General features: G+C 39.6%; 1 protein-coding gene across 3 annotated transcripts in view; it reads right to left on the bottom strand.

Moving 5' to 3' along the window:
- The window catches only part of PRKDC (protein kinase, DNA-activated, catalytic subunit), a 362,155-nt gene that overhangs the window by 74,235 nt on the left and 271,810 nt on the right, over positions 1-16,110 (bottom strand). For all 3 annotated transcript variants that reach the window (XR_002823982.1, XM_023730648.1, XM_004375604.2), the window contains 7 exons: positions 11,569-11,743; positions 9,905-10,095; positions 8,600-8,780; positions 7,758-7,918; positions 5,350-5,561; positions 4,455-4,542; positions 4,213-4,356 (listed from right to left, as the gene is read on the bottom strand). Coding sequence is in view for 2 of the 3 variants with exons in the window: in XM_023730648.1 (XP_023586416.1) it covers positions 4,213-4,356; positions 4,455-4,542; positions 5,350-5,561; positions 7,758-7,918; positions 8,600-8,780; positions 9,905-10,095; positions 11,569-11,743 (1,152 nt within the window). In the remaining variant the exon portion in view is untranslated. The remainder of the gene's footprint in view (positions 1-4,212; positions 4,357-4,454; positions 4,543-5,349; positions 5,562-7,757; positions 7,919-8,599; positions 8,781-9,904; positions 10,096-11,568; positions 11,744-16,110) is intronic.

Here is a 16,110-nt window from a genome sequence, read left to right as displayed (position 1 = left end):
TCCACATATGGTCACCTGATCTTCGACAAGGGCCCAAAGTCCACCAAATGGGGAAAAGACAGTCTTTTTAACAAATGGTGCTGGCAAAACTGGATGTCCATCTGCAAAAAAATGAAACAGGACCCATACCTCATGTGATACATAAAAACTAATTCAAAATGGATCAAAGACCTAAAACTAAAACCTAAAATTATAAAGATCATAGAAGAAAAAACAGGATCAACTCTAGAGGCCCTAATACATGGCATTAACAGCATACAAACCATAACTAACAACACTCGTACTCCAGAAGATAAGCTAGATAACTGGTATCTTCTAAAAATTAAACACTTATGTTCATCAAAAGACTTCACCAAAAGAGTAAAAAGAAAACCTACAGACTGGGAAAAAAATTTTGGCTATGACAAATGTGACAAAGGTCTAATCTCTAAAATCTACAGGAAAATCCAACACCTCTACAACAAAAAGACAAATAATCCAATTAACAAGTGGGCAAAGGATATCAACAAACACGACACCACAGAAGACATACAAGCAGCTAACATAGACCAAAGAAGACATACAAGCAGCTAACAGAGACCATGAGAAAATGCTCACGACTACTAGCCATTAGACAAATGCAAATCAAAAGCGTGGTGAGAAACCATCTCACACTAACATTACTGACACCAGTCAAAAAAAAAAAACAGAAAATAACAAATGTTGGAGAGGCTGCAGGGAGACTGGAACTCTTATGCACTGCTGTTGGGAATGCAAAGTGGTACAACCATTTTGGAGAACAATATGACGCTTCCTTAAAAAGCTAGAAATAGAAATACGATATGATCCTGCAATCCCACTCCTAGGAATATATCCTAGAGAAATAATAGCTGTCAAACGAATAGACATACGCACACCCATGTTCACTGCAGCATTATTCACAATAGCAAAAAGATGGAAACAACCTAAATACCCATCAACAGATGAATGGATAAACAATCTATGGTACATATACACAATGGAATACTATGCAACAATAATAAACAATGATGAAACTGCAAAGCATCTCACTATACAGATCAATCTGGAGGGCATTATGCTGAGTGAAATAAATCAATCACAAAAGGACAAATATTGTATGAGACACTACTGTAAAAACTCATGAAAAGGTTTACACACAAAAAGAAACAATCTTTGATAGTTACGAGAGCGGGAGGGGTGGGAGGGAAAAACACTAAATAGACAATAGGTAAGTGGTAACTTTGGTGAAGGGTAAAACAGTAAACAATACTGCGGAAGCCAGCACAACTTGTCCAAGGCAAGGTCATGGAAGCTCTACAGACACAGTTGAACTCCCTGAAGGACCAAATAACTGAGCTGTGGGCTGTGGGGACCATGGTCTCAGGAAACATCTAGCTCAACTGGCATAACATAGTTTATAAAGAAAATGCTCTACATTCTACTTTGGTGAGTAGTGTCTGGGATCTTAAAAGCTTGTAAGTGGCCATCTAAAATACTCCACTGGTCTCACCATGTCTGGAGCAAGGGAGAATGAAGAAAACCAAAGATACGAGGGAAAGACTAGTCCAAAGAACTTAATGGACCACAACTACCACAGCCTCCACCAGAGTGAGTCCAGCACAACTAGATGATGCTCTGCTACCACCACTGACTGGTCTGACAGAGATCACAATAGAGGGTCCCAGACAGAGCTGGAGAAAAATGTAGAACAAAATTCTAACCTCCCCCCACCCCACCCCACTCCACCCCCCAAAAAAAGATTAGTCTTACTGGTCTGACAGAGACTGGAGAAACCCCAAGAGTCTGGCCTCTGGACACCCTTATAGCTCAGTAATGAAGTCACTCCTGAGGTTCATCCTTCAGCCAAAGATTAGACAGGCCTATAAAACAAAACGAGACTAAATGTGCACACCAGTCCAGGGGCAAGGATGAGAAGGCAGGAGGGGACAGAAAAGCTGGTTATGCGGAACCCAAGGTCGAGAAGGGGAGAGTGTTGACATGTCATGGGATTGGCAACCAACATCATAAAACAATATGCGTATTTACTGTTTAACGAGAAACTAGTATGCTCTGCAAACCTTCATCTAAAGTACAATAAAAATAAAATCTATATATAAAACAAAAAGACTAGGCAAGATAATTGTAAAGGACGGAAATCTAAAAGGATCTTACAGTCAGACTGCTTCACAGGTATCTAAATTCTTGCTCTACTTTAAAGAACCTGTAACTGAAATGTAGATGATGTATTTAGAGGTACAAAGGAGCTCTAATTAGTAGACCATATTAAAGAAAGTCTTGGATTTATAGCAACAGATAAAGAAAGGTACTTTTAGATGTTTTAAGCTAAAATAAAGTGTTTACTGTATATAATATTCTTATGATTCTCCACTTTAATCACGTTTTTGATTAATCAACCATTGGTCTGTGTATGGACTGAAGTGGGTTCCCAAAAAATATGTGTTGTAAATCCTAACCTCTACACCTGTGGGTATAATCCCAATTGGTAATGGGTTTCTTTGTTATGTTAATTAGACAGTATGAGTGTAGGGTGTGTTTTAAATCAATCTCTTTTGAGATATAAAAGAGCAGATTAAGCAAGCAAGCAACTATGCACAAATGGAGGGGAAGATACATGCCACTTGATCACCAAGGAACCTAGGAATGAAGCTGAAAAGAGACCAGGACCTTCCCCCAGAGCGGACAGAGAGAAAGAGTCTTCCCTTAGAGCTGGCACACTGAATTCAGACTTCTAGCCTCCTGAACAGCGAGCAAATATATTTCTATTCATTAAAGTCACCCATATGTGGTATTTCTGTTATAGCAGCACTAGATAACTGAGTCTGATAAGAGGATTTCTATTGTACTAAATTTTAGCAACCCATTAATAATGCTTTGACTTAATCTAAACAAAGATTGCTCTTCTTGTTAGTAAAATCTTCGAAGTCAATAGAATAAATAAAGCAGTCTTCAAGTTTACAACAACTAAATCAGAAAACTCCAGACTTAAAAGTTATCTCAAATATTACCAGTCAATCACTCCCATTAAATATAACCTTCTTAGCCTAGCATTGGAGTCCTGGTGGCACAGTGGTTAAGAGCTCGGCTGCTAGACAAAAGGACGGCAGTTCAAATCTACCAGCTGCTCCTTGGAAACCCTATGGGGTAGTTCTGCTCTGTCCTATAGGGTTGCTATGAATCGGAATTGACTCGATGGCAACAGGTTTGGTTTTCTGGTTTTGGAGCCTAGCATTGAAAGACTTTTGTATCGTTGCTGGGACCTACCTTGAGTCTTATATTCTACAACTCTTTTAATAGTAGTGGGACTTGGGACCTCTGGCAAAATGAGTCCCAGGACTTCTCCTTTATGCCTTAAACCTCCTGGGACCAAAACTGCAACAACAACAATAACAAATCAATGTGATGAATGCTACACAAGGTGTTTTTGGCAACAGAGGAAGCTGTACCTAATTCTTCTTGGGGACAGTTGGGAGAAGGATGTTGAGGGAAGGCTCTAAAGAACTGATGCTTCAGCCAGTTCTCAAAGGGTGAGTACTCCACCAGCTAGACAAGGGAGAGAAGGTAAATCCACTCAGAGGGGCAGGCTACGCCGGGCCTGGCGCTATGAAGTCCGGGCATTTCAAGGCCTGTTCCCATCTCTACTTGCTCCCTGAGGCTCTTCCGGATTCCCTCTGAAATGAAGAGTGTTCTTCCTTTCAACTGTAGAGCAACTTTTAAAATAGCTCTCACAGTGATCACATCTGTCTTTATGCCCTAGTTCTTCATACAGGGTATTTATTGTATAATCCCTTGAATTCAGGAAATGGGTCTGCCTCCTTTGTATCTCTGGTAGCACTCAGGACTGGGTCTTGAACAGAGAAAAGTGTTCAAAAATATTTATCAACTTATATAAAACACAAATATTTTCTTGATTCAATATTCAAATCACTCTGAGAAGTATAAGTATTAAACTACATGTAGCCTCTATAGCTAAGAATCTGAGCATGAAGAACAGGGTGTAATAAAAAACCTAAGGCTTGGCCCACTTCACTTACCTGCCACTAAATGATCTAAATATATGCTGTCGGTATCTTAAGGCACATTTAAAAATTCAGCAGACATTTTAAAACCAAAATTATTAATAAACCACTGGATGTAAATATTTATCTTTACAATGACTCCTTTATCATAAAGGAGACTGCCATCCATCCATACCTGAGCAAACTTTCTTCTAAAAGCCCCGAGACCTGGAACCTTTGGGTCTCCCAAGGTCGCATACATTCTGTCATACATTTTTTCAATGCTTTTTTTATTAATAGGGTTTTTTGCTAGTTCAACTTTGATATCATCAGTCCAATCCTGTATAGATTAAAAAAAAAAAAAAAAAAAATCAAGCTCCATTGAAAGTAGATTTTACCTAAGTTCTATGTTTTATGTGTTAGAAGCTGTTACATTACCTGAAAGAGCATTTCAGGATTGGAGAGCTGTTCTAGGGCATTGATGAATTCTTGAATCACTCCTCCTTGATCCAACTTACTTTTTAACCTATAAAAAATTTACCAAGTTAAAAAAAAATTGCCAAGTTTAGGTAATCAAACATCTTTCAAAGACACATATATATACTAGGGAACTGCATATTCTAGGGAAGGAGCAACTTAAAAATTCTCCAATATTAGACGAAACACAAAGTATCTATTCAATCAAGAGGTGAGGTTTTTAGATATAAAAGCAAATCTTCTTGCAAATGATTTTGGCATTGTTTGGTAGCATCTTTTGATACACACAATTTGATGTACGTGAAGTTATGTTATAAAAGAAAGGGTCACTTTCTCGACACACTTTCCTCCTGAACTTTTTCTTTTTTCTCTTTTTGAAAAGCCTTCCCTCTGCAGTAGTCTGCGTGTACAAGTCTGAAGACGGTAAACAAAAGCGCTTGATGGAGAACGCTTACCAAAGTATTACACATTTACAAAGTATTCTTGCAAAACTAACATGCCATTACTAGTTGAGTCAATTGTCTCCACTTACAAGTCAGCTGAAGCCTCGAAAAGCATGACTCTTCAGGCAGCTTACTGTGTCCTAATGAAGAAGAGGGGCCTTCCTATATATTTTAAACTGAAGAACAATTTTAGGAACTGATTTCAAAAGCATCTCATCTAGTCTGTCTTTACCAACAGATCAATAACTATGAGAGTATGGGTAGATGTTTCCTGAATAATATTCTAATATAAAATATATTTTTAAAAGGAAAGAAACTGGAACACGATCATAGGGTTCCACGTGTTTGCTTTTACCACACACATTTTTCATAACCTGCAGGATTTGATCAGACTAATTTATGTCTAATGTCACCTTGCCACAAACTCCTTGTTCTTATGACTAGCAGAGGTGTCGTTGAAGGCATAGCTCTCACTGCTTATTATGAAGGGGTAGACAATCGCCTGTGGGTAGTTGTCAGCGATCTCCTCCACAGTGTGCTGTACCGCCACAGCCTCCTCTTTGTCCAGTAAGGCCACCAGTTGGCTGATCCAGCCAATGAACTGCCAGCAAGGAATGCAAGAAATCTGAAACACAGAGAGCTGTGCCTTAGACCATAAAGAAGACCACCAACCAGGTTTTGTTACAAAAGTCATACATGTTCAATATGAAAAATGAGAAGTATAAAAACAGAAGTATAAAATAAAAACTCTTCTATCCCCAGTCCTCTCAGTCCCACTGCCAAGGCAACCACTTAACTCTTCCTGATATTTTCTATACATGTGCATATATACCCTTTTTCACAAGAATGAAATCACATCCTTAGATATGCAGACAGACCTACCTCAATCCTTTAAAAGCTGTATAACATTCCATTTATTTAACCATTGCTGTATAATGAATATTCAGGTTGTTTTCCAATTTTTTTTTTACAGACAATACTACAATGGACATCCTTATACATACTCCTCTTTGCACTTAAGCATTAAAAATTGTAATAAACATTGCTAGATTTTCCTCCAAAATGATTTTTCAAATTTTCATTTCTAAAAGTTATGAGAGTGACTATTTTCCAAAATCCTTAACAACACACCGGACAAAACCAATTTTTTAAATCATTGTCAATCGGAGAAGTAAAAAATATCTAATTCTAATTTCTGTGTTTCGCTACTCGCGAGGCTGAACATTTCATGTTTATTTGCCTTGTATACTTTAATTATGTATGCATTTCCTCTGACCATTATCTAGTAGAAATTTAATTCCAGTATAAATTGCATTTGCCTTTTTGTCATCTATTTGTGACAATTTACATTCTAGACTGGATAAATTAGCCCTCTGTTTCTCATATGCATTGCAAATATTTTTCTCCCACTTTTTTCTTTTTAAACTTTGTTTATGACATTTTCTTCTGTACATAAGTCTCAAATGATTTTCTTTTATGGCTTCTGTTTTCAGTCCCTTTACTCCAAGACCATTTAAAAAATTTTACTTGTGTTTTCCTCGAACGCCTTTATGGTGTTATTTTTAAGACAAAAGCTGACACATTTGGAACACTAGCATAAGGAGTGCACTTGGAGAAGCTTCCTAATTTCTATACGCCTATGTTTTCTCATGCAGGATCTGTGAGGGTAAAATGAGTCCATCCACATAAATCTGCAGGCACAGTGTGAAGCTCATAGCATCACTCAGGAAATGTCAGGCTAGTGCCTGCCCAGGGCACAACAACACTGAGCGATACTCCCCTTTACTTCCTCAAGAATTCAAAATGCTATCTTTACCCTAGGTACATAAAATCTTATACTGGGAGAAACTAAAACATAATAAGCTAAATTTAATTGTCTCCTCACTTATCTTTAGGAAAAACACATGTAGGATGAATTACTTTAACCTCCTGTTTCAGACCTGCTGAGAGAATCTGCCATGCAGACCTCCTGAGACCAGAGGGGGTGAAGGCACTGACAAGCATGCATGTACCCCACAGCTCACATACCACCACTGTTCACACTGACTAGGATAGCCAATGGAGTATTCTGGGATGCATTTCAACCACTGCTTTTTCAGCTCAAAGCTTGGCCCTATTTTCCAGTTAAATATCTTTAACAGTCAGAGTTTCAAGCAGTCTTTCAACTGACCCTACACCTTTCACAGATGAAGAAAATGAAGTCTTCCCTGCAAACAGCATAGGAGCTTGGATGACAGGCAAGCAGCAGGCCCACGTAGGACAGGATAAGCAAGGTACTCGCAACTCTGCAGTAGAATATGCTGGAGAAGTCGTCCAGACTGCATCCAACAGCCGATCTCCTGCCAGGCCCCACATATGTCAATGACACCACCTGATGTGGGGTCCTCAGCACTGTTCTTGGCCTGGCTGCAGGCAGGCACGGTGGTCACCAGGAGGTAGGTGCAGCTAAAGTGCACCAGTCTCCCTGGCTGCGTAGTAAACAGAGCACACAGTACAACAGATGTTACAAACTGCAGCTGAGCTCCATGGGCAGCCAATGTGCTAGAGAAAAGCCCATCTCCGTCCGAAACACTCCTACTCCTCCACTCCTTTCGGTCCTTATTTAGGCCCAGCACTCGTATAATGCCCAAAGAGGATCATGGTTAAGTGTGAACACTCTATTATATAGTTTTAAATTACATAAGCTCTTGGGACATAGTAGGATTCATTGCTGGTTTGGAAAAGCTATGATACAAACATTGCACAGGCTAATAAATTTGGGTATAAATTAGAATATGTCTTTAAGTTCTGTAAAGTTCTTCACTAGAATGTAGATACTAACCTCTTTTGTCATTAGGCTCAAGGTCTCCTCTGGATACTGTTCTATAATCTGTAGTAGTCTGGGAAATTTTAGCCTGGCTTCAGTGGAATTTAATTTTAAAGCTTTCAACATTTTCTCCACCACAAGTGCTGGATAAGTTTGTAGTGCTACAGGATCAATAACTATCAAAGACAACAAATAAGGAAACAAAAAATATATCCACATACATATAAATTATAAATTTAACAAATGATTATATTGTCTCTTTTTGGTTTATATTTGTGCAGTACGTCGTTCTCTTTTTAACTGCTGCTTTAGATCAACAAACACTAGATACAATTTTGGACTATAAGTAAAAGTTTTTAACTTGAAGATGAATTCTCTATTAGATTACCCATTCTGCATGAAGCAGAGTTTGCATCCTGGGCTGGAAACATAAGGGACATTTGCTGGTTATGGAATTTATTCTAGGAGCAAGAGTCAGGCCAATAGTACCAAAGCTGCAAGCCCAATATGAAAGATGCAAATGGAAAGACAGAAAACAGCTTGACTTCATTTAGATGCTGGTGTGTTGTTGGAGATGTTGTGGCCACTTAAAAATACGATAGACTTCCCTCAGAACACCTGTCAGGGAAGAGCCTGGAAATGGGTAGGGGTGATGACTTCATAACATGATGAACATAATTAATTATGTACGCAATGAATTGTACATGTAAAAAATGTTGAAGTAGCAAATGTTTTGTTATATATATACTTACCACATTAAAAAAAGTTAATGAATTAATAAAGGGTAGATGAGTGGATGTATAAATGAAGAAAACAAAAGCAAACAAGAGACTTTATACTAACAAAATGAGACTCACCTAATGCATTCTCTTCCTTCTTACGAAGCTCCCGATCACAGAAATCTACCAAAGTCATGTAAGCATCTATCGCTCCGGCCACACGGGCACAGTCCCTGGTGGAAAACTGGGTCCCCTCCTCAGTGGTCTGCACAGCTTCAGAAAGGAGATGGAATGCCTTCTCATATAGACCCATTATCACCTGGAATTCACAAACACCTTAGGAAACCTGCAAGTGTAACTGAACCCTTCTCAGGGAACTCTATTTTCCACTTGTGACCAATTATTCATCAACTAATCAATAGTGGCCAGCTCTAAAATGATACAGAAAGCTAGCTAACTGGGTGAAGGAGGAGAGTCTGCCCTGACTGGGAAGGAGACATTCCAATTACATCCTGAGCACAACAAAAACCAACCAAACAGAACAGAGCAAGCCAAGTGCGGGCCAGACGACAGCACACTAGTCACCTGCCCTGGTGCTGAAGGTTTCATGAGAGTCAGCAGCTCTGTCAGGAATTTAAGAAAGAGAAGAAAGCATTTTAAGGTAAATCCCTGAAAAATGCTATCACTTGTGAAAGTAGAGCAGAATGACTCATATCCCACCATGCCTGACCTCGAATTTTTGGATTCACAGACCAGATGTTAACCATTGTTGGACAGAACTTTCTACAAATTACCTCCCAAGGATTACAGGGATAATGAACTTTCTTCATTAAAGGAAGCCAGGGGCTTTAACAATACTTAAACCTTATTTCCAAGTCCTTCTTTTCTTACGAGCAAAACTGCTAACAGGAAGGAGTTTAACAAATTCTAATGGGCTAGATATACTAACTGTTGTCTCCAATGTTCTCAGGAGAAGACCTACCACCAATCACCATGCAAGGCTCTGCCTGCGCAGATGCTGGCCACCTTGAGGGAGGTAGGGGAAGGCTGGCAACTGTCCAAAGTATAAAACATTAGCAAAGTGATGACCACTCAGGCACTGAATGAAAAAGTGAGAAAGAAAGGCTAATCTGCCCCACAGTGAGTGGGGCATGAATAGCAACTAGTGGTAGATTTCATTAACAAAGTCCATGGGAGAACTGGCGACATCAAGCCAGTCAAATTTGTCACTTTTTATGCCAAAAATGATTATCATTCAAATAAACTAGAAACACATGGAATACGTCAATTTTTTCTATTTAAGGAACTCAGCTCTGCATAACTGTCAGGTATATTTTAAAAATAGAAAGCGATACCCTCATTATTTTTGTGCAGCCAAAACATTACATATTAAAAACAGGCAGCACACAGACGTAAGAAGTTCATTCTTCCAATACTCATTACCTTTTCTGCATCCTTTGAACTGGATCCAGAAAGCTCCAAGATTCTTCTAACCTTGCTTTCCTCTATTTGGGCAAGGCAGGTTGGCTCACTGCTGAGAGCATTAGCTATGATCTGGTAAGTGGTACCCAAGAGAATGTTCTGATCACGAAAGGCCACAATATTTTTGTTTAAGTAGCTTGATGTGTTCTCATCTGTTGGATTAAACAAAAAAAATTTTTTTCTGAAGTAAATGAATACCATGTTAAAAAGAAATTTATAGTGTACAAATAAATCTTGATTCCATAGAAAGTACAAGAAACTGACTTCATAATTATTACAGAATTCTTTGAACTGACTTATTAATAAAAAATGTTCTTTATTAGAAGCAAGTATATCAAAGTCCATAGAGGCTAAGAAACTAAAACTCAAAATTAGTTTTTATTCAAATGTCAGCCTTCTGTGTTCTGTCAAAGCACCTGGCTCTGTCTGTTGCAAAGAACAGGAAATGGCTCTGCATGTGTTTAAACCAATGCTGTGGATTACAGCTGATACAGCAATAGAAATTGCTGCATTTAAAATTTCAGCTCTGCTTCTTACTTGACTGCACGGCTTTGGGCAAGGAGCTGGCCTAGCCCTGGCCAAGCCTGCAGCTTCTGGAGGTATGTTAATGGTGTGTGAAAGAGGAAGGGCAGACTCCTAGGAGGTCCAGTCAACCACACCACCCTAGTCATCCATGGGTAACAATTCTCTGCCAGATTTCTCTCAGATGCCTGATAATAACCACTGGCCCTGTTTATTTCATAAGGCTGTTAAAAACTATTGAGCATTCTATAACTGTAGAATTACTATTACGAACAGCAATGTACCAATGAGGTCGTAGCGTACTAACATTATCTTAATATCAGCAAACAAATGCTTGCTTCTCTTCTGAAAAAAAAAAATTATTTAAGCAATCATAAGACTGATTTTCCAACCGTCAAATCAATATGGAAAGACTGCTTCTCCCCTTCGCACCTTGCCTGTGGCAGATACTCTGTAGAATGCCCTGTCTTGCTGAAGAGCCCAGATTGACAATGTGTCTGGGAACATGTCCAATAACGGTGCTACTCTGTACCTTGGACACAGGGCAACAGAGCAGGCATATCAGACCCAAAACCCACACTAGAGGGTTTTTCTCCCTTCAGTCTAAAGGTCTACTATAAAAAGAGAAGAGCTAAGGAGGAGCGCAGCTGCTAACCAAAAGGTCGGCAGTTCGAATCCACCAGCTGCTCCTTGGAAACCGTATGGGGAAGTTCTACAAAAACGGGTTTGGTTTTAATGGGTTAAGGAGGATAAAGGCTATTTCTATTTAATGTAATAAGGCATTTTTGTATGCAATTTAGTTTTTCAAAACCATCAGACCCATTATTTTGTTAAGTATGAAAGAGAATCTTAATTTCTATTTTATTTTATAAAGAAAGAAAATCTCCAAAAATCATATTCAATAGCATTAAATCTTTTGTTCTACTCCCAAGAAAATGACATCATTTTCTCTCGCACACTTGGCTATATCTACAAAAATTACTACAAAGATTTAATTCCCAAATGTCTGATAAAGCAGCACAAAGAACAGATTTAGAAGACGCATAAAAGGTAATATAAGATACTATTCTACAACTTATACAGAATAAAGCATAGTTTAATACCCAGCAAAGAGACGGTTTTCAGCACAGTGAGAATCTGCTCAGTATGATGCTGAGTCTGGCTCCGGAAGTGGCTCAATCGACAATAGCTATGCACCCATCTCACCAGCCAATCTTCTCTTGTTTTTGAGTCTTTATGCAGCTCCTTCAATAGTTTCATGGCAAGTGAGAAGCTGTTCTACATTGAAAGAAGAAAAAGAGAGAAAATAATATGATCACATATAGATGATATTTCAGAAATAAAATGATTTTACAGAAAAGTTTAATTGGACTGCTTCTTTTTTTGCATGACACGATCTACCTTAGAGCAGCTAATCCATTTCCTCAATTTCAATTATGTGGATGTCTTTTCATTTATTACTGGAGTATAACTCACATTTAAATATACAATTCGACTGTTTTAGTATATTCACAACGTTGGGCTACCATCACAGCTACCTAATTCCAGGCATTTTTATCACCCCAAGAAGAAACCCCATAGCCACTGGCAGTCACTCCATTCCTCCCAGCCTCTAGCAACAACTTATCTACTCTCTGTCTCTATGGATTTGTCATTCTACATTTCACATAAATGGAATCATACAATATGTGACCTTTTGTGTCTGGCTTTTTCGCTTGGCATAGTTTTTGCAAGGTTCATCCACGCTGTAGCATGTATCAGAATTTCATTCCTTTTTTTTGCTAAATAATAGTCCATTGTATTTATACATCATGTTTTGATTATCCACTCATCCACTGATGAACATTTGGGTTGTTTCAACTTTTTGGCTATTATAAATCATGCTGCTATGAATTTGTGTACAATTTTTGTGTGAATGTATGTTGTTATTTCTCTTGGGTATATACCTAGGAATAGAATTGCTCAGTTAATTCTATGTTTAACATTTGGTGGAACTACCAAACTATTTCCCACAGTGACTGCACCAGTTTGCATTCCCATCAGCAATGTATGAGAGTTCCAATTTCTCCACCTTGTGTTACATACAGTCCTCACCAACACTTGTTATTTTCTGTTTTTCTGATAATAGACGCTCTAGTGGGTGTGGGTTTGTATCTCATTGTGGTTTGGATTTGCATTTCACTAATGAGTAATGATGTTGAGCATCTCTGCATGTGTTTATTGACCATTCGTATGTCTTCTTTGGAGAAATGTCTATTCAAGTCCTTTGCTCATTTTTTAATCGTTGTTTTTTTTTTTTTTTTTATTGTTGGGTTGTAAGAGTTCTTTATATATTCCGGATACTAGACCCTTATCGGAACCCTACTGGCACAGTGGTTAAGCGCATGGCTGCTAACCAACTGGCTGGCAGTTTGAATCCTCCACTGCTCCTTGGAAACCCTGTGGGACAGTTCTACTCTGTCCTGTAGGGTCGCTAAGAGTTGGAATGGACTCAACGGCAATGGGTTTGGGTTTGTTTGTTTTTTAGACCCTTATCAGATAAGTGATTTGCAAATATTTTCTCCCATCCTTAGGTTGTCTTTCACTTTGATACTGTCCTTTGATGTGCGAAGTTCTTAGTTGAAGTCCAATTTATGTATTTTTGGTTTGGTTGCTTGTAATATGGATGTCTTTTTAAATCTACTTGTCTAATTCTCTCTAAAACTTCAAAAGACATTTTCATCAGTGCTGACCTGCCTAATTACTACCTTTTCAATAATCCAGGCTAAAAATCCAAGTCATCCTCAACTGCAGCCTCTCTAGTATTCCTAATATCACAGATCATTTTATCTCTACTTATAAAATGTCTCTCATGTTCTTTTCACTCCCATCACTGCCTCCCTAATTCGGGACTTCATGGTCTCTCTCCCTGCGTATGTTTTTTCCCCTGAGCAGTCGATCTACCTCATAGTTTCCAACATACCAACAAGACTGAGAACCCTCTGGTGATTTCCCAATTCCTACGGGACTATATCCTAACCCGTATCTATGTTCTGTCTCAGACCTACCATCATGAGGCCCCTCACAGTCCCTCTGCTGAGAGCAGACTACACACAACCCGAGTTTCTCACCTTGGTATTTTTGTTTGAATATTTTGTACACCTGGAATGTCCTTCTCCTCCTAAGTCTAAATCCTACTATTTCCATAAAACCTCCTTCTGCATGAAGCCTTATATCCCAGACAGAATTTCTCTCTTCCTCCCAATACTCTCTTAGCACTGGTGTTTTCTTTGCCTACCTTGTGTTACTTACCGCTTCTTGCTAGACTGTGATCATGCGACAGGGACAGTGTCTTTCCCACTTACAATGCCTGGTTCAGTTTCTTAATTACACCGTGATCCTCATTATTACTCAGAACTCCCCACCACAAGTTTTTCAACAGAAATCAATCCATTCTAACCACAAACTTGTTCTGCTGACTAAATTCCTGTTACGCTTGCTTCATAACCTACATAAGACTTCTAGTAACTTGACCTGCCTTCTTTCTGCTTTTACTTGCTTCCATATCCAATTAACAAAACCAATCATGTCTGCATTCTCTCAGCAATAGTCTCATTCATCAGCCTTTTTCTTCATGTCACATTCACCTGCAAAACCATATCCCTGGAATACTCAAACTGCATGCCTCCTCTACTCCTAACATAGGCCCCTTGGTACCATTACTACTGGAGGCAACTCCAACTGGATTCTCAATGCTGCCTGACAATCTCTATTTCCCTCGTCAGCTTTCTCCAAGACACTCCACAGTTACTTCAGAATGACTTCACTTTCCTCAATTCTCCTTCCTTACCACCTCCCCTTCTACTCCTCAGAGAACAGATCTCCTGCAGTATACTACCACTCTGCCTGGGTCCAAACCCATTCTTACCTCCTTCCTTCCAGTTCTCCTGTTGAAGGCAGATTGCTCCCACTGTGCTCTGAATCCTGTTCCCTCCGCTCCCAACCTCCACAAGAAATCTTATTTCACCAATCATTCCTCCCCATGTCCAACCTCTTCTAACCTACTAGTTCCTTCCATTAGTATTTAAACATAACCAAGTCTCTTTCATGCTAAAAAAAAAAATTTTTCCCTCAGCCTCATATACTCCTTCTATAAAGAGGAGCATGGACTCTTCACATCTTCACTTTCATTCATTCATCTGCCTACTGTAATCTGGCTCCTTTTGCCCCAGTGAAGTGGTTCTCACCAAAGCCAACAGCAACCTCCTTCTTTTACATTCAAGGGCACTTTTCAATCTTTCCATGCCTTCCTTCTCTTTGGTAATGGACACTGATGGTTCGGGCTCTTCCCTTGTGGTTTCATAATCCCTTGGTCTTCCTCTACTCTTCTTATCAAGTTTCAGCTCCTCTGTAGGTTCCTCTTCCTTGCTCAGCCTGTACATGCTGGTTTTTCCCAAGATTGAGCCGGGCCATCTTGCCCACTATCTCAGTCATCTAGTGCTGCTCTAACAGAAATACCACAAGTGGATGGCTTTAGCAAAGAGAAGTTTATTCTCTCACAGTCCAGCAGGCTACAAGTCCAAATTCAGGGCGTCAGCTCCAGGGGAACGCTTTCTCCGTCAGCTCTGGAGGAAGGTCTGTGTCATCAGTCTTCCTTTGGTCTGGGAGGTTCTCTGCGCAGGAACCTCAGGTCCAAAGGATGAGCTCTGCTCCTGCTTTCTTGGTGGTGTGAGGTTCCCATGTGTCTCTGCTTGCTTCTCTCTTTTATATCTCAAAAGAGATTGCATTAAGACACTAATCTTGTCAATCTCATCAGTATAACCTCATCACAGTGATAGAATTTACAACACACAAGGAGAGCACATATAATCTCATCATACTGACAGAGTTCACAACACATAAGGAAATCACACCAGATAACACAATCATGCAATACTGGGAATCATGACCCAGCCAAGCCGGCAGATATTTCTGGGGGACACAACTCAATCCATGACACCCACCTTATGGTTTCAGGGACCACCCACATGCCTATCACTTTTAGACCTGCCTCTCCAGCCTAATTCTTTCTGTAGAGCTCCAGGTTTCTTATGTACAAATTACCCAATGGAAACCACAACTTGGTTGTCTTGAATGCCTTGCAAATTCAACATGTCCCAAACTGAACGCATTGCCTTCCCCCTGCATTCTGCGTTCTCCTGCATTCCTGAACCCCCCAGCTAATCAGATCAGGTGCCTCCTCTTCCTCTTCCCACACATAACAATCAGCATGTCCTCTCGGTGCCTCATTCCTGTCCTTGAATCAGTCCACTTCTCCCAGCAACCTGGCCTCTACCTCGACGTGGCCAATATCAGCCTTCACATGGATTAGTAGAGAATTTGCTAATTGTTGGCCGCTCCTCCAATCCAATGCTCTTTTGAAATTGTTCCCAGGGCATCCCTATACCACGCTATCCAGACATTTAGGAGAGGCTGAAGGGTACGAAACCAAGGGTACTGGGTCATTCTTGAGTCTTACATGTGATTCCCTCTGCCATATTTCATCCTCTAGTTCCTAGTTTAGACATGACCACCTCCTCCTCCTCCCTGTTCTACAAATTTGGGTCAGGTGCCCTCCATGTGGCCTTCTTTTAGAACTTACCATGACATAGTTTATAATAATTTTT

Source organism: Trichechus manatus, unplaced genomic scaffold (genome assembly GCF_000243295.1).
Source record: "Trichechus manatus latirostris isolate Lorelei unplaced genomic scaffold, TriManLat1.0 scaffold00038, whole genome shotgun sequence".
In the NCBI taxonomy this organism is placed as follows: Eukaryota; Metazoa; Chordata; class Mammalia; order Sirenia; family Trichechidae; genus Trichechus; species Trichechus manatus.
The sequence above is the reverse complement of the archived record's forward strand: the minus strand, read 5'-3'. Positions and strand labels throughout refer to the sequence as shown.